Raw genomic sequence first — 18,313 nt, 5'->3', positions numbered from 1 at the left:
CAAATGAAAAAAAAACCTACAGTTCTATCGGGCAACATTGTGCCCCATGTTTCTTTTCATCTTTCAAGCTGACCGTAACACTTTCAAAGCTTACAGAAAACTTACAAAAGTCATTTTTGATATTTCGTATGTAATAGCACAAAAGTCAGATGCATATCTCAGTTATTTTACTTACATTTCCAGGTTCAATCAATATTGAGGTTAGGTCATAAAAGTGTTCCAAAAGAACATCAACACTGCTACGGTTATGTCCTGATGTCGTCAGTGACTGTGCCAGCTCCCTGCAGGAACAAAAACACACAATTTACACTCTGCATACTGATACAAATTATAATGTCTGTCCATTGCAACACCACTTCATAGCAGTAAAGGCAGAATTAAAGGTAGACAGCAAAACCAACTCAAGGTAACACAAACATATTCTATCATCACAACAAAATCACATCATGGAAAGAGGAAAACTCTCTTTTTCACAACAACACCACCTAAAGGTAACAGAAAAGTTTTTATTTACAGCAGTAGTATTCACACTTAACAATGTTAATGGAAAGATGTATTGAAGCACAGAAAGATCTGTATTTATGCTTCATAGATTATTCAAAGGCATTTGATAAAGTTAGACATGATGAGCTGTTTAAAGTACTGGAAAAGCTAGACCTAGATGGAAAAGATCTAAGAATTATCAGAAATTTGTATTAGGACCAAAACGCTGCTGTACGAATTAATTGAGAATACAGTGAATATAAGCAGATCAGGCGAGGAGTGAGGCAAGGATGTGTTATGTCACCAGACCTCTTTAACATGTACAGTGAAATAATCCTTAGAAACATAGAAGAATGTCCAGGCCTCAAAGTAAATGGAGAAAATATTAACAACATCAGGTGTGCAGATGACACAGTTTTAATAGCAGGCTCCGAAAAGGACCTTCAATTGCTTCTAGATACTGTTGTAACAGAAAGTGAACGTAAAGGATTAGTGTTGGATGTAAAGAAAACAGAAAGCATGGTAATATCCAAAAAAGCAGCAAATCCTAGTTGTAATCTCATTAGCAAAGGTGAAAAGATCAAACAAGTCCAACAGTTTAAATATCTAGGATATATGATAACATCTGACGCCAAATGTTCCACAGAAATAAAAAGGAGAACTACAATGGCTACGGTTAGTTTCAATAAAATGAGCCCAATCCTGAAAATTAGAAACATCTCAATGAACACCGAAATGAAAGTCCTGAAATGCTATGTTTGGTCAACCCTTCTATGGCTGTGAATGCTGGACAATCACTAAAGACTGAAAATAAAATAGAAGCAACACAAATGTGGTTTCTTAGGAGACTGTTATAAATAAGAGTATCGTGGAAGGAAAAGAAATCAAATGTAGTAGTGCTAGATGAAGCCCACGTGGGACACTCAATGTTAAAAACAATCAGGAAACGACAAATGCAGTTTTTGGGACACTTGAATAGATATAAGGGTCTTGAACATCTAGCTCTCACTGGCAAAATTGAGGGCAAGCGAGGCAGGGGTAGGCCCAGAACAACATACTTAGAGAACCTAAACAAATGGGTAACAGGGAAAGATCAAGGAAACGTAGATTCTTTGAGAGCATCCGAGCAAAGGAATGAAGGGAAAACCATGATCGCCGATGTCTGTCGCAGATCTGGCACTGGATGATGATGATGAGTCTCACAGAAAACAAGAACGTGTCAGTGAACACAAAAACCACTTCATCATCATCATCATCATCATCATCATCATCATCATCATCATCATCATTGTGTACAGCAGAAAATAAAAAAAGTTTGAGACTTGCTAAAATTTCCAAAAATATTTTATAATACGTTCTCAGGGCTTCATCATCATCATCATCATCATCATCATCATCATCATCATCATCATCATCATCATCATCATCATCATCATCATCATCAAGTGCTAGATATACAACAGACATCAGTGATCATGGTTCTCAAATTCATTCCCCTGCTCAGATGCTCTCAAAAAGCTACATTATCCTAATCTTTCCCCGCCACCGATGTGTTTAGGCTCACCAAGTAGGTTGCTCTGGTTCTACACCTGCCTCGTTTGCCTTCAGCTTTGCCAACGAGAGCTAGATGTTCCAGGCCTTTAGGTCTATTCTAGTGTCCTAGAAACTGTATTTGTCTTTTTCCCTGATTGCTTTTATCAGAAAGCACCCCACATGGGCTTCTTTAAGTACTACCTCAACTGATTTCTTATCCAGTCCAAGAAATTCTCAGCAGACTCCTAAGAAATCACATTTCTGTTGCTTTTATTTTATTTTCACTGTCTTGAGATTGTCCAGCATTCACAGCTGTAAAGAATAAAGGTTGACCATTCATAGCATTTGAAAACTTTAATTTTAGTAGTCATTGAGATGTTTTTATTTCTCAGGATTGGGCTCATCTTATTGAAACTATCTTAAGCCATCGAAATTCATTTTATTTCTGTGGAACATTTAGCATCATATGGAGTTTTATGTCCTATAGTGCATCCAAAAATTCATGGCATGACTTATTGTCAAATATTTCCTAAACTATTGAACATAGACTTTCCAACTTTTGCACAATGTCCTGTATCCATTTGTCATGACAGATCATTATTTTTGTAAACACTTGTTAGATGTATTCTAGAAAATTCCTTAATAAATACTGATAAAAACATACTATAAAAAAAATCTAAGTGGGTGGTTTCTACACTTTTCTGAGAGGTTTTAGTTGTTGTTTTTTTTACTTTAGTATGGGGTTTTGCAGTGCTTGCAACTGCATAAGGTCATATGAGCATGCGAAACACAAGTTAGTTTTATTAGCAAAAGTTCACTGTATGGCTGGGCTCGGGTCAATAGTTAAAAGATTTTAAAATGTTAAAATATTAAAATTTAGTGTAAATATATTTTCAACCTAAAACAACTTAAGGTTATATTTCAACAATTTTATTTCACCTTATAATTTCGCATAAAGGCCAATGGCCTTCATAAAATCTAAAATTCTGTTGGGAACAACGACGGAAAAAAATATTTTGCAATTTTTAGTATTTAAAGTATTTCCTTCGGGTCTCTCCCAAGTCTAGACATTCGGTTAAAATGTGTCTAATGGTAAAATCTGTGTCGCATCCGACACAGAACGGCTTCTCATCTCCCTGAAGGAGGTATTTGTGTGTTAGGGCCGTGTGTCCGATGCAAAATCGAGTAAAAATGACTTCGTCTCTTCTGGAGAGGCCCGAAGGATTTCGCGGTCCCAGTTTGGGTTAAATGTTGTGAAGTTTGTTAATTGTTTGTTTTTTCCAAAGGCTCTCTCACAGACTGGAGGTGTACTTTTTTACTTTATTTTTAAAGCCAGTCTGTGGGAGAGTGTTCGCCGTTGATCCCAACAGAAGGGATAAGGATTTCTTCGCCAGGTGATCTACCTGCTCGTTTCCTCGGATGCCCACATGGCTAGGTATCCATGCGAACACGATACTTTTCTCAGTTTCAGTCAAGGCGTGTATTTTTTGTTGTAGCCCAAATATTTTCGGGTGTAGGAGCGTGTAGTTTGTAAGTGAGGTGATGCAAGACAGAGAGTCAGAAAGGAGAAGGAAAGATTTGAAAGGAGAATTTTCTACAGAGCCCAGTGCCATGTCAATGGCAGTGGCCTCCGCAGAGAAAATGGAGGCTTTGAGATGGAGTCTCCTCTGATGTGTACTGTTTGAAGATAGGGCTGCAGCGCCCACACCAGAGTCTTGTTTGGAGTCATCTGTGAAGATAAGCTCCGCACCGGGGTATTTTTTTATAATTTTTTGTATTCTGCCTTAAATGTTTTGGTATTTGTGCTTGCTTTGTCGTGTGTGGTCAGTTGTAAGTCTTCTTTTGCCTTGATGAGGTGCCACGGAGGGAGGTTGGAGAAAAGAAATTGTTGGATGTTTTGTTTGGAAAACTGTATGTTTTTTAGGTCCTCAGGGACTCTGAGGCCGAAGGGTTTGATGAGTTTTTCGTTGTTTTAGAACTTGTTTATGGTGTCTGAGCTGGTTTTAAAAATGCAGTCGTGTGCTGGGTTCTCTGGTGTTGAGTTCTATTTAATTGATTATTGTAGTAAGAGTTCTGTGCGTCTGAGTGTGAGTGATGTACGTATACCTCTGCCTGGAGGCTCTCCACCGCAGAAGTGCTGAAAGCCCCTAGAGCGAGGCGGAGTCCTTGGTTTTGCGCTGGATCTAGCATTTTTAGGATGTGTGGTTTTGCCGATCTGTAGACTTGCCAGCCGTAGTCAAGCCTGGATCGGACAAGGGAGATGTACAAGTGGAGAAGGTGCTTTGGGTCCCCGCCCCACTTTGGATGCCATAGAATTTTCAAAGCGTTTAACGCTTTCTGGCACCTCCCACGAAGGTCTTTTACGTGTGGAATAAATGTGAGTTTCTAGTCAAATAAAAAGCTGAGGAAATGAGTCTGGTCCTGGAAAGGAATCCTTTCCCCATATAGTGTCAAATCTGGCTGCAGTACACATCTGCCTGATCGGCAGAATCGGCAGAAGTGCAATGCAACCGCTTTTGATGGGGAAAACTTTAAACCGTTATTATTTGCCCGCTTTTCAAGTTTGTGCAGCTGCCTTTCCATAGATCTTAGTTGAGAACTCTTCAAACGGCAGCATATCAGGAAGTCATCAACGTATAACGAGCTGTCTATGCTATTTTGGAGGGTCTTAACATTGGAATTAATTTTAATTTTGAATAGGAGAGGAGAAAGGATGCCGCCCTGGGAACACCTTCCTCTTGTTGGTGGGGGTCTGAAAGGGAGGGTCTGACACGAACCTGGAAGGAACAGTTCTTAAGGAAATTGCCAATGAAGGCAAGGAGGTGACCGCGTATGCCGAGAATGTGCAGGTCTCTGAGAATGCCGTATTTCTAGGTTGTATTGAAGGCTTTTTCTAGGTTAAAAAAATGTCGATCATGTGGCCTTCTTTGGCAAACGTCTCGCGTATAAAGGTCTCCAGACAGACCAGGTGATCAAGAGTGGATCGTGTTTTCCTGAATCCGCACTGGAGACCGCTTAGCAAGCCCATCCTCTCCAGGAACCACATGAGTCACTTGTGAATCATTTTTTTAAATAAGTTTGCATAGACAGCTTGTTAGTGCTATTGTTCTGTAATTGGATGGGTGTGTGTGGTCTTTGTTAGGTTTGAATATTGGAATGACAGTGGCGAGACGCCAAGACTCCGGAAAGGAGTGCGACCACCATGTGTCATAGTATATAAGTCTAGTAGGAATGTAAGTGTTTCTGTGGGAAAATGTCTAATGATCTGGTTGTGGATGTCATCCAGACCCGGGGCTGTTTTGCCCAGGTTCGAGATGCAAGACTTTAGTTAGTCTAATGTGAAGTCAGCGCTGTAGGTTTCAGTGTTGTTTGAGTGGAAGTTCAAGTGTTGTTGTTCTCTGTTAGTTTTGATGTTTTGGAGGGTGGTGTTGTAGTTTGCTTGGGATGAGTGTTTGGAGAGAGATGAAGCTTTTGTGTTTGCGATGTCTACCTGTGTTTCAGCTGTGGTTCCATCCGGCCTCTGAATGTGCCGGATGGTGTCTGTGCGTCTATACAAATTTTTTTTACCGATTTAAAAAACTTGATTGAGTGGTGTCTGACTGTTGATTTTTGGAGATGTATTTTCTGAACAATTGTCTTTTGCTCTCTCTGAGGCATCTGAGTGCCTCAGCTCGAGCTTTCAAATAATTGATATTGTTCTCTGTGGTGGTGTTGTGGACGGCTCTCTGATATTCTACCTTCTTTTTCATCACATTCCCCAAAGAACTAGATCTTGTTCTTCCGGGGTTTAGGAGATGCTTTTGGTATGTGTTTGTAGTATATTTCTAGAAGCGTTTCGTGGAATTTGTTGTAGTTGAGGTCGAAAGTGGGATTCAGAATCAGGGAACATTCAATGGCAAACCCGTCCCAGTGTGCTTTTTTTAAGTTGAAGCATTCTGGGATCGGGTTGTTTTGGAGGCTATTGTATTTTAGAAGAATAGGGAAATGGTCTGTACGGTCATCCAGCACAGACCACTCAAGATCTGGGACTAGGTCAGAGGTACAAAAGGTGAGGTCTAATGATGAAGTGTCAAAAGTGAATCTGTTTCTGTAAGTCATTTAAGAGGCAGATGTTATTATGAAATAAAAAGATGTTATTAGGAAATAAAAAATCTTCTACTATTTTTCTTTTCTGGTCCGTGGGTTTGTCTCCCCAAAGGGGGCTGTGGGCATTGAAGTCACCTATCAAAATAAAGGGCTTTGGGAGCTATAGCTTTAAATAATTTAGTTGAGTTATTTTGAGGGGATAATTTGGAGGGATATAGACTGAACAGATCGTGATTGGTCTGTGCAAGGTGACCCATACAGCAATAGCCTGAAGGGTTATTCTAAGATGTACTTGTCTGTGAAGTGTGTTGTAGTCGGTGTACATGGTGGTTCCACCAGAAGCAATCTGGTTTTCTGTGTGAATGAGATGATACACAGTAAATCCTGTTAAGTCTATAGATGAAGACGGGGTGAACTTTGTCTCCTGGATACAGGCCACAAGCGGGCACAGTGTGGCCCGTAAGTGTGGCAATTCTGCAATGGAAGGTTGGTGTCCACCGGCATTCCATTGCATGACTACAATTATGAGGGCTTTTTTTTATTTTGGAGCACATAGGCCCTGATTTCGAAGAAACACTGACTTCTCCATATGGGGGAGGCAGAGGAGTTTCTAGACTGCTGTCCTGGACTGGGCGGCAGCCTTGTAGGGGATTTGGGGGAGGAGTGACTGGCTCCGCCCTTCCCAATGACAGACCCGGGAGGGGGATCAGAGCTGTCATCCTCAATTGGTAAGGGGGTGTGAGTTGGAGGGGTAGGGCGAGGTGGAGTAGACGGAGGGGGCTGGGAATGGGGGGGACGGGGCTGGGGAGAGGGGGGAAGGGACATCTGACACTCCATAAGAGGGATGGAGCTTGAGAAGGAAGAAGAGGAAGAAGGGATAGAAGAGAGGGGAAATGATGAAGTCCACCCCATCCTTCCCAAAAATCCCAAAGCGGTTAGACAGTGGCACCTAAAAGGTGGGAGCCACAGAGGTAGTAAGGACCTTTTTAGACTTGTTACAGAGACTTGCCTATTGACCGTGGTTTTTGGGAGGTTGGCAGTAGAAGTACTGGCCGACCCCGTGACCAGCCAGACTGCCTTTGCATATGACCAGCCAGGGACCGGGGTCACAACTGGTGGGTAGACAGTCTTTCGGGCCTCATGAAATGACCAGCCATTTCGCATTTTATACTCTTGGATTGCATGTTCTTGGAGCCAAGTCGGACAATCCTTACTGAAAGCTGTGTGCTGGCCATGGAAATTGGGGCAGCAAGGACTAGCCTTGCATTCCTTTTCACGATTCCCGATCATACCACAATGAGGACCGACGGCTGCGTGTCGGCATCATGACCGGCTATGGCCGAACTTCAGGCACTTGGAGCAGCACAGAGGGTTTGGCACACAAGGACGCACATCAAGGACCAAATAAGATGCCCAAACAGTGGCTATAGGATGACACGAATCAAAAGTCAGAATGATTGTGTTTGTTTCAAGGGTGGTCTCCCCCCGACGTAGAGTAATCCCGCGGTCGTGGGTCACGCCCTTGCAATTTGCCACAATTTCCTTCATGCTGCAGCCCTTCAGTTCATGGCTGCAGACGACGCCCTTCAAACAGTTCAATTTCTGGTACCGCTTGGATGTACATTGAATACCGCCAAAGGTTGTGGAGTTCATGGTTTGGTCACCTCTGTCCTTGTTGCGCACTTGACAAGGAGTGCACCAGAGGACAGCTTCTGAACATTTGTGGGTTGGGATGTATCCTAGAACCTGCCGTAGTGCATCTCCTGTCTTATAAAGGTTCAGATCTGTGAACTTCTTCTGTGTATCTTCTGCACTGGAGATGGCCACGTTCGGCTGCCATGGAAGCTCCCTGGGAAGAGGGGGGGTGGGGGGTAGAGGCAGCAGCAAAGGCCCTTTTTCCATTTTGTTTGCTCAGCTCGGCGGCTGCCCTCGCTTCCATGAGCCGAGACTTCTTAATGTGAGGGAGCTGTGGAAGGGTCTTGAGATAGTTTTGGTTCCATAGGTGTTTTGATTTTTGGTTCGGCTGCGGGGCTCCCTATCCACCATCGAGCCCAACAAGGGGGCACATTGCTCGGATAGCCGGAGCTGTGCCAGGGCTACCCCAGAGTTAAACTCTTTACGAGACTCTACAGGACCCTCCCGTCAATATTGACTCAGGGACTGAAGGGGTATCAGCTCCCAATCAATTGAGTTGCATGCCCGTGCCATCCTCAAGTCTAAGAGGAAAACCTGGGCCAAAGAGGTGTGTTGGTGAGGGACAGTCCTCAAGCTGATCTCATCCCAACCTCCAGGTACCCAATTTCCCTCCGCACGCGTCGCACCTCATGGTCAACAAGGCGCCCACTCTGTGGGATGGGTGACCTCTAGCTTTTTTCTCGACATGAGGTCAGAGGAGGAAGGAGATATTGAAGAAGAAAGAAAGAGGGAAGGAGAAGAGAAAGATACACCAAAGTAGATGTTGCACACAGATCCCAGAGGGTTGAGGTCCGTGTGCAACACTTCGTCATTGAAGGGGTTTCACCTCTTACTGACAAGGTAGTGGGCGAACTGTGTTCTAGATATCTTTGGTCTTAGACTTTTTCTCATTCTTCCCATGAGTACTCACAGCAAGATTTTTGCAAAATAACTCATAAAGCCTATTGTTCTATGTATCTCACACTCAGAGGCACCCACTGTTTAAGGTAAAGTTATAAAGACTGACTTCATCATATCTTCTGGAATCGCACCGCTGTCATAGAAAGAATTTAAGAGCCCTGTTGTTATTTCAGTGCCTAGTTCTTCTGGTGCAACAATCACTTACAGCCCTGGATATTATCTGGCTCTGTAGCTTTTCTTTGTTTCGCCTTCTTAGTGGAAACTTGTACTTTTGCTTCCAGTATTGGTGATCCATTTATTATTTCATTATCACTGGCCTCTATGGTCTTACTATACTTCTTCTACGTATTCTGACCATCTGTATAAGACATCCATTTTGTCCATTAAAATATCTGCTCCTTTTGATCCTATGCGCCCTGTATTTGAAGTATCTCTGTATCCCACTTAATTCAGAATACATATATCTGCTATCTTTGTTTTGATTCTTCTCTATTTGCTAACATTGATCATTTATTTATACAGTAGTCTCCGCCTAAACGCACGGTGCTCGGGAGGGCTCCTTAGCATGTGTTTACACGGAGCATGCGATTACATGAACCTTTGTAAGGGGAGGAAGGGACGCAGTCATGTCATTGCCTTATTACTCTAGTGACCTCCCTTGGAAGGAGGGGGTCATTTTGGCAGATAATGTGACGACACGTGATTGTTTTGTGAAGGATTCCCCGACAGGGGTTAAGAATACAAAGGTGTTGAATGGGGAGGGGGGGGGGGGAAGAAAGACAAACTCAATGTAATGAATATGCACTGTAAATGTCTGGAAGAGATAGCTTAAGAGGAAACTTTGTGGTGATGGTCACAGAGACGACGGACCAGCCACGTGGCTTTCCAAGCGAGCACCCCCGACTGTAAATTCATGCAGAATCATCCCCCAGAAACATTTTCTCTTGTGAATCGTTAAACAAGTACATTATAAATTCTTTGAGTACAGCTGATTAGGCTTACTTGGCTAATCTTTAAAATCCTATAGAGGCCTGTCAAGTGTTTTACGGCATTCGCGCGTGTCGCGCATCAGGGCTAGATTTAACTAAACATTACACGCAGTCACTCAAACAACAGTCAGAAACCTTCTCTCAAAGATACATTTCCAGTGACCAATCAAAAAACATTCCAGTCCCCCCAATCCCCCCCTCCCAACATTTAACCGAACAGCCCTAGACCGAGACCTATTCGTCAGTGGAAAGTAGGGTGTGTAAACGCTGTCCATCACTCTTTGTACGGCGTGAGGGGCACTCTCACCAAATATCCGGTTTTCTATTAAATTCTAGGCTTGTCTTATGCAGTCTGTGCAGGTTGTCGTGAAAATTTCCCCTTGCCAAGTTTAACTTGTCGGCATGTTTCGCGGATCGGAGCGTGCGTTTAGAGGGAGTGACCGTGCGTTTGTACGTCTAAATTATAGAGTAAAAAACCCCGTCCGATGAAAAGCATGCTTTTGTATGGTGTGCGTTTAGGTGGAGACTACTGTACCTTCCCGCATCTAATTTTTGTCTGCCTTCTCTCTTCCATTAGTTTCAACTTGTCCTGGGTCATCCAGTCTTTATTTATTTTCCTAGCTTTTGGGGGATGTTTTCTTCCACAGCTTCATTTATTGCATTTTTTTATTTACCAACATAGTTCATCTGATTTAGTTATGTTTTCCAGAGCTTGAAACTTGCTGCTTGCATCTAGAGAAAAACTTTCTTTCAATTCTTGATTATTCTTTTAAAGATCCATTTCAAATTTGGGTTGGTACTATGACTTTTTATGTTTGTTCAGTCTGATCCAAATTTTACACATGACTGGTACATGGTCACTGTCACAATCTGCTCCTGGCAATGATTTTCATGATTTTACTGCCTTTCTAAAACATTTCTAAATGAGGAAGAAGTCTGTTGGCTTCTAGTTCTATCACCAGATTTTTCCATGAATAATATCTTCTTGGGCAATTTTCGTACAAGGTGTTTCAGTTCATGAAAATATTTTCCCTGCACCATCCTAAGAATCATTTGATGTGTTTATTCTCTTTATCCATTCCCCATGGCTCAACTATATCTTCTATGTTTGTAGGCCTACCTCCTACTTTCACGTTAAAGTCCCTTACGACTAGCTTTACATCTTGAGATTTTAGTTGTTTCATTGCCTTATCAAGGTCTCCATAAAATTTCTCTATTTCCCCATTGCCACGCTCTGAAATTGGTGTATACACTTGGATGATATCTATGTCAGATGGGTTTCCTTCCAATTTAGCCACAATGACTATAAGACACTCCACATAAATCTTTGCTGCTCTTTGCTGTTGCTACATCAAATAAATTTTCTGCCACTCTTTTATGGGTTTTTCCTCCAGAATATACTGATGTTTTAAAACCTGTTTTAATCAAGCCTGCCTCCTCCCATTTACATTCTGAAAGACCTTATATATTTTGCTTCATCCTGTCCATTTCTGCTTTATATAGTGTAGCTTGCCTAAAAAGGGAAACTAAACCACCTCATAGCAACAAGAAAATGTCTTTTTCTACCCAGTCACTTGTTAGCTGCAAGACCAAAGGTTCACTTCTCACCAGGCATTGTAGACTTGTACACTGACTTTGCTCAGGAAACGGTCACAGGGGGTAGTCCCTCCACAGTCTGGGACACACACTTCCTTCTCATTCAGAGGGCCAGAGAGAATGTTCACACACTCTGGCTCACACAGACCACTGTGGGGAATCATATTGTACAAATAACTTTCTTAGTAAGGACACTAAGAACACTGTCACAGACATACTTTACCACATTGCTCTTCCACTCACAATGAACATATGTGTCACAGCGTGGTGGAATCAGGCGCTCATCAATTTTTGGTCATGTGGAGTTATTGATATCATCTGAAAGCTTATTCATTTGCCTTACTTTCAATTAAAAAAATATCCATCTAGCTAGAATAGAAGTCAAGCTATTTGCGATTGAAGAAGGTGGGGAAACCTGGTTTCAGAGGTAAAAATTAGCGAGAAAATGGCCACCAAAGTTGAGAGATTTCCTGAGCTTGAGAGTTCGTGGAAACAGAAAATTTACAGCTTTTATGCCTTTAATCAACATTTTTCAGTAAAATCCACACAGAAATGTGTTCTCTAATGGGCATGAAAGATGTTGAGCCAAAAAACAAAACCCGTGGAAAAATGCCAGTTTCTCCACTCTCCTTATTTTGATGAGCGCCTGATTTCACCACGCTGTCTCACAAATCTTCTTCACCTCTTGTCCTCTTACTGATTTCAAGTTTAAACAAAATGGATAAAAGTGTTTCCAGAACGAGCAAAAATAGGGAAGTGTTCACCACATACTAGAATTTTACTGCATGTTACTTTCAGACCAGGAAACTTCAACTGATACCAAGAAATGTATTCAATTCTGAAAAAGATAATAGAGCACAGCAGGAAAATTATATTAATTCTGTATGCATACTGGCTTTTGTCTGAATGATAAAAATAATACATGAAGCTGTACGATGTCGCACACACCCACTTTTAACACACCACATTTACAGACCCGTGAGTACCATTTCCTATGTTTGTTGCCCAAGATCAAATCTAAGTACACATATAAGTTAGGCACAGTAAAATCTTTTGATACGCAATTTTAATTTGGTATAGCTATAGCGGTTGCTATGGAAATGGCCGCCATCTCGAAAATAATGAATTTCAAATCCCTAAGGCTTTCTTATTTACTGACCAAATTTGACCGAATGTGGTGAGAGTATACCTGAATGAGACCCTATCAGTGTAACAGCAAGTTTTTTTCAGTAAGGCCAAATATTTTTAAAATACGAGAATTTTCCTAGTGTAAAAAAACTTTTCTAAATTTCGGTTGCGTAACCGCTTGCCAATGGAAAACTGTTGGATTGTTTTCGCAAATATCTCTCTGTTACATTGGAGGCAGCCTTGCCATCTATGTTTCCTGAAAGTTTCATGTCAAAAGGATGAAAACTAAGGAAGGAGTAGGGAAAATACTGCAAAGAACTGGTTGATATTCAAAATTCAGCCAACATCTCAAAGTGCATAACCTGACCCAAAATCGGCAAAATCAAGGGTTGCTCCTCCCCTTAAACTAGCAAAAATAAGACAAGACAAAAAGAATATCTTCCCATAAAAAAAACCCTGCAGACTCACAGGTATATAGTTCTTGGCAAATAGTATGCCATGTAAAATCTTGCAGAGATCACTCCTCTGGCCATGTCCTTGAGCCCAAGAGTGACATTGGCTTTGCTGAAGTTTGTGTTCTCTTCATCACATCTGTTGGTCACAAGTGTTACTGTCATGTGGATGTCCATCCTGCGATTCTCAACAGGTAGCGCTGTCAGAGCAAGGAAAGCATTCAGCCATCAAGTCAGTTCATTCAAAGTTTTCATCATCATCATCATCCACACATACACATTAATGCTTTGTCAAAAGTAGATTTCAGAAACAAAGAAAACCACTTTCCTATATCACACGGCGCACCGGCAGTGGAATTTTAGTTGCCGTGGGGGGTTCCCCGCCGGGCGCCTTATCACGTCGGGGTCACGGGGGTCAGCTCCCTGTCGCCGCTCTGTCTGGGCCGACTTAATTTTTGGTACTTTTCAACGTACAATTTAAGGTGCATCCTTGTATTTATGGTAATTCTCATTTACTGCACCCAAAGCACGCATTTCTGCTCTTGAGACTCAAAAAAGAACGGATGTTGTAACTTGTCTGGTTATTTCGTTAGACGCGCTGGAGTCGGCAATGCTAAATTGTAATTTTTTTTGGACTAGCGTGAATGAAAAAAAATCAATTTTTAAAAAACGCATCGTCAAAATCTGTCGAACTTTTGGAATATGAACGACATAACATTAGTGCAGATACTCAGAAAAGATGGTATCTGCGCTTATAATAGAAGGCTGTAATTTTGCAATTTTATCCATCGGGCACACAATTCGCTACGAAGTAATTCCTCCAAATACAACTTTATGTGTCTAATATAATCATGAATATTCGCATATTTTCTCGAAAGTTTATAAAAGTTATCATGAAGTTTCTCAATGAAAAGTACAAATCGATTTTAGTGCTAGAATATATCTTCAACGTAGATCTAATACACGAACAGTATCTGTTACACTCCAGAAATTGCTTACTTTTCTTAAAACGCTAAGTCTAGGTTTTGTAAGTTGACTGAATAATAGGGATGACTTCTCGTAATTGGGTAATAAGAATAATTTCTAGCTTTCCAGGGACACTGAATCAGCACCAGACTTTTCCAGCTTTTTTTACGTTTCTATGACCATTTGCAATAACTGACAATGTGACTGATTTCTTTACATGCATAATTGTGTCAGCGCATATTTCCTACACAAAAACTAAGAATGAATGTTTTAGCTGTCGTTATTTTTATTCCATACTAGAAGTTTATCTCTACCCATGTATTTACACGGTTTTGTGGTTTTTTAAATCGCTTATATTATATCTTTTTAGTTGTATGCAGGCTGCCACAGACACAGCATGATTCATGAACAAACGCAGAGTAACTTTCTCTTGTTTAATAGTAAGATAAGAGCTAACGCTGATCGTCTTTAGTTAAAATATGCAGATGTGCATCTTTCTTCTCTTATAACTTGACTATTACTACTACCGCAGATTTAAGATTTCTCATGGTAAAAGACATGATATTCGTAGTCAGTTTAACACAGAATTTGGAGAGATCTGTTGTGCCTTTTTTAAAATAACAATCATTTATTCATAACTTTGTAACCAAAATAGGACAAATTGGGTACTCTACAAACACTTGTCTAGAACAAAAACTAAGGCACAGAAACTAACCATTCTAACGCAGAATAAATCTCAAGACATTGAGCTTTCAGTACATTCGCGTAATGGTTTGCTGTGTGGGATGGGGAAGAAGTTATATCGTTTTAAACATAGTCAAAAATGCGAACTTCCCGACCGACACCGGCAAAGTCGCCTCAGGGCTCATTAACCCCGTGACCCCGAGCCGGGGAGCTCCGTCAGGCTGCTGAGTCACGCGAACTAAAAGTAACAGAATCGGGCGAAAAGTGACGCCGTGATCAGGCAAAAGGTTCAACATTGATCAGGAATTGTGTTGAACTATAGAAGTAAGAGGAAGAAATAAAGCCAGCTATGCACTAGCACTATGGGGAGGAATGCTATCTATGCAATCCCAAAGACAGGAACACATGTTCTACACAACTGTCATGGCTACTTTGTCTATATCCCCAGTGTGAGAAAACACTGACTGCCTTGGAACTTACTGGAGTTGACATAGCACACAGAAGGATAAGAGTCTGGGTAGAAACCATCTGGGCAGTCTTGACACTCTAAAGTTTCCAGACTCAACACCTGGCCCGAAGAACAGTTGCCTGAGGACACATGACATGAAAACAATCAGAGCTTATCTGCGCCTGTTCTTCCTAACAGCACATATGATTCCATCCAGTCCTGCACAGCAAAAAATAACATGTCTTTCTTTTAGTGTTAAGTTCTACCTGTAAAATTTTTATTAGCCAATGAGCAAGCCCTCATTTCCAGGGTACACAAATAAATGAGCGAACATATGATTCACCTGTAACAGACTGCCAGCGGGCAGGAGTTGATCATTACACCCCCAAAGATTCACTATTTGCTGCTCGAGACGATGCTGCTTGTTTGTGACATCATGAACAAACAAAGAAGTTAAACCAGTGACGATAATCTTAACTGCATGTACAGATCAGTTCACTACCAGCACCTTACATGTCAATCTTCAAGAAAAAATACATTTTTCAAGCATATTATGATTTCATCACCCCTGCATCTAATGTCTGCAGCCCGTCAGCTCATTTCTCAATTCAGTTTATTGAATCAGTAGGCCTAGATCAGGCCTATCGCGTGCTTGTTCCAACACTAAAATACAACCCACCCATCATTAGGTCGAGCCTGTCACGCAGTCACGCCTTGTCTATGAATTGCATTTATCAGAGCATCTGATGCACTGAACTGAGGGTGATCAGCAAATTATTTAACCCATTCCTTGCAAAGCGGGCTGCTTGTTTTTCTCACGTACCTTCTGCATCCATGGGTAACAAATCAGTATAAAGTGCACGTTACACCATTATCTTTCGGGTTTTTAAGTCAGAAAAATCTTTACAAGTACAGTGGTCTCTGCCTAAACGCACAGTGCTCGGGAGGGCTCCTTGGCGTATGTTTACACGGAGCGTGCGTTTACAGGAACCTTTGCAAAGGGAGGAAGGGACGCTGTCATCTCATTGACTTGTAATTCTAGTGACCTCCCTTTGGGGCGGGGGTCACTTTGGGACAATAATGTTGCGACACAAGACTGTTTCGAGGTTTTGAGAAGGATTCCCCGACTCCGTTGAAGAATATAAAGGGATTGAATGGGGGGGGGGGGCAGAAAAACAGACTCAAAGTAATGGTATGCACCATAAAATGTCAGGAACAGATAGCCAAAGGGGAAATTGTTGGTGATAGTCATAGAGACGACAGCGCAGCCACGAGGCTCTCCAAGCGACCACCCCGACTTTATGGATGACATCAGAATCATAGATCTCTACCTTCAGAAAAATATTACTCTTGTGATTCGTTGAACAAGTACTTTATAAGTTCTTTGAGCGCAGCTGATTAGGTTTACTTGACTAATCTTTAATCCTATAGAGGCCTATCTAATGTTTTACAGCATTCACGACTGTTGCACATCATAGGCCTAGGTCTAAACAAAACTCAACATTGCATGCGGTCACCCAAACACCAGTCAGAAACCTTCTCTCAAAGACACATTTCCAGTGACCAATCAAAAAACATGTCAGTCCCGATGACAAAAGTGTGCGTTTGAGCGGAGCATGCTTTTGTATGGCGTGCGTTTAGGCGGAGACTACTGTACTCAGAGCCTGTGTACTTTAATTGGGTTGAGCGCTATATGAATGTCATTTATTATTTTTATTATTATTATTATCATTACATTTGCACTATTTTCCCCTATTACTACCCAAAAATTTAACTATGAGGAGAGAACAGATAGAAGCATAACTATATCTTGCAGAACTTTCCACTTCAACAAACAAAACCATAAGTGTACACGGACAATTACTTACGGACACACATGTGGTGGGATATTGCTTCTGGGACCAGTGTCGTAGTTCCGTTAGGACACATCTCACAGCCTGCATCCCTCTCACGGAACTCTCCATAGTCACATGGGGCTGAAGAAACAGGCATTTAGCAAAGTCACAGCTTCCTTCTATGTTTATTGCACATCTACACTCATTTCCCTTTTCATGTTTTTTTGGGGGGGTTGCACACACAATCTCTTCTCAATTAACATTGTTACTTTTCAATTAAGAAGAGGTGGGAGGGAGGCAGCACTCCAAAATCCACATTTAGTAAATAGTAAGGTACAAACTGACTTCTGTCATCTGACAAATCAAGAGACAAGTGACAATTTCTCTTCAATCATTGTTTTACCAAATACCCCACATATTATGACGAAAAGGATGAAGTAAGGCTGAGAAAATGAATGGTGAGAGAAAAGAATCATTTAATCAGAGAGGCATAAAAAGGACAAAAAGACATACTGATAGCCTGTTCAGACAGCTACCCTGGTAGAAACATGCTGAGATGGATTCAGGGATGAATGCATCAATTAATCAAACTTTTCTATTCCTCTCTTACCTTCACATTTGGGATGAGAGTCAGTAGCCACACACCTGGAACCTTTTGGACATTCATAACCCATGTCGCAAACAGTGTGCAGTTCTGGAAAGGAAAGGGAGTTAACAGTTACTCTGAGCTACATACCTCGTTGAATTTTTTACTAGCTACTCGTACAATTATCTTCCTGGAAAACCTAGGCAAGTCACAAATTCATCAATGTAATTTCTCAAACCACAAGATGAATTCTTTGTTCTTTACCTGAGAAAACAGTCATGATTGTCTAATAGACAACACAAGCGACTGCCCAGCATGGAAACAGGCCTTACATGTCAAAACCACTTGCTCTGTGGGATGAGGATACACAGGAGGACAAAATCTCACTCTCGATCTACCCCAAAGTCTCACCTCAGTCAGTTCTATAATATTTGCCTTAAGAGTAGTTTTTATTCAAACCAAACTATACTCCTTTCCTTTCTTCTTTGTGTTTCCCTGCTAGATCTCAGAGGTAATTAACTGCTGGTTCTTCAACCTACAGTGCAACTGATTTTAAAATGTGTGCCCTTGTTTCTTACTTCTTAGAACCCCTTGACTTCAGGTAACTACATCCTGACTTCACAGGTACTCAATATTTACCTTTTACCAGCTAGAGTATCTTCAGTTTTGAGAGGAATTTATTTTCAGTTTTGCCTGCATGGTGGCCTACTCTTATTGATTTTAGGCCACTAAAAGATATTTAACGTGCCTAACTTGCACACGAGACCTCTGAGATTTTATGCCCTGATCCAAGAAGGCTTGCTGTTAGATCTTACCTGAGCTGTGGCTTAAAGACAGCAACAATGTTGTAAGGAACGAGAACTAACAGTAGAAAAAAGTCACGGGTAAGTTGGAGAGAAGCACAGGGGAGAAAGTGGTGATGAAGCAGATGA

The 18,313-nt window shown here is 41.4% G+C and overlaps 1 protein-coding gene across 1 annotated transcript in view; it reads right to left on the bottom strand.

Moving 5' to 3' along the window:
* The window catches only part of LOC101854936, a gene marked incomplete at both ends in the record, with an annotated part of 275,129 nt that overhangs the window by 230,366 nt on the left and 26,450 nt on the right, over nt 1-18,313 (bottom strand). Inside the window, 6 exon segments of the mRNA XM_013080473.1 lie at nt 176-281; nt 11,295-11,432; nt 12,879-13,062; nt 14,993-15,100; nt 16,829-16,936; nt 17,406-17,489. Coding sequence (XP_012935927.1) covers nt 176-281; nt 11,295-11,432; nt 12,879-13,062; nt 14,993-15,100; nt 16,829-16,936; nt 17,406-17,489 — 728 coding nt within the window.

This window comes from Aplysia californica, unplaced genomic scaffold, assembly GCF_000002075.1.
Source record: "Aplysia californica isolate F4 #8 unplaced genomic scaffold, AplCal3.0 scaffold00088, whole genome shotgun sequence".
NCBI lineage: Eukaryota > Metazoa > Mollusca > Gastropoda > Aplysiida > Aplysiidae > Aplysia > Aplysia californica.
Note: the sequence above shows the minus strand (reverse complement) of the source record. Positions and strands in the feature narration are given on the sequence as shown.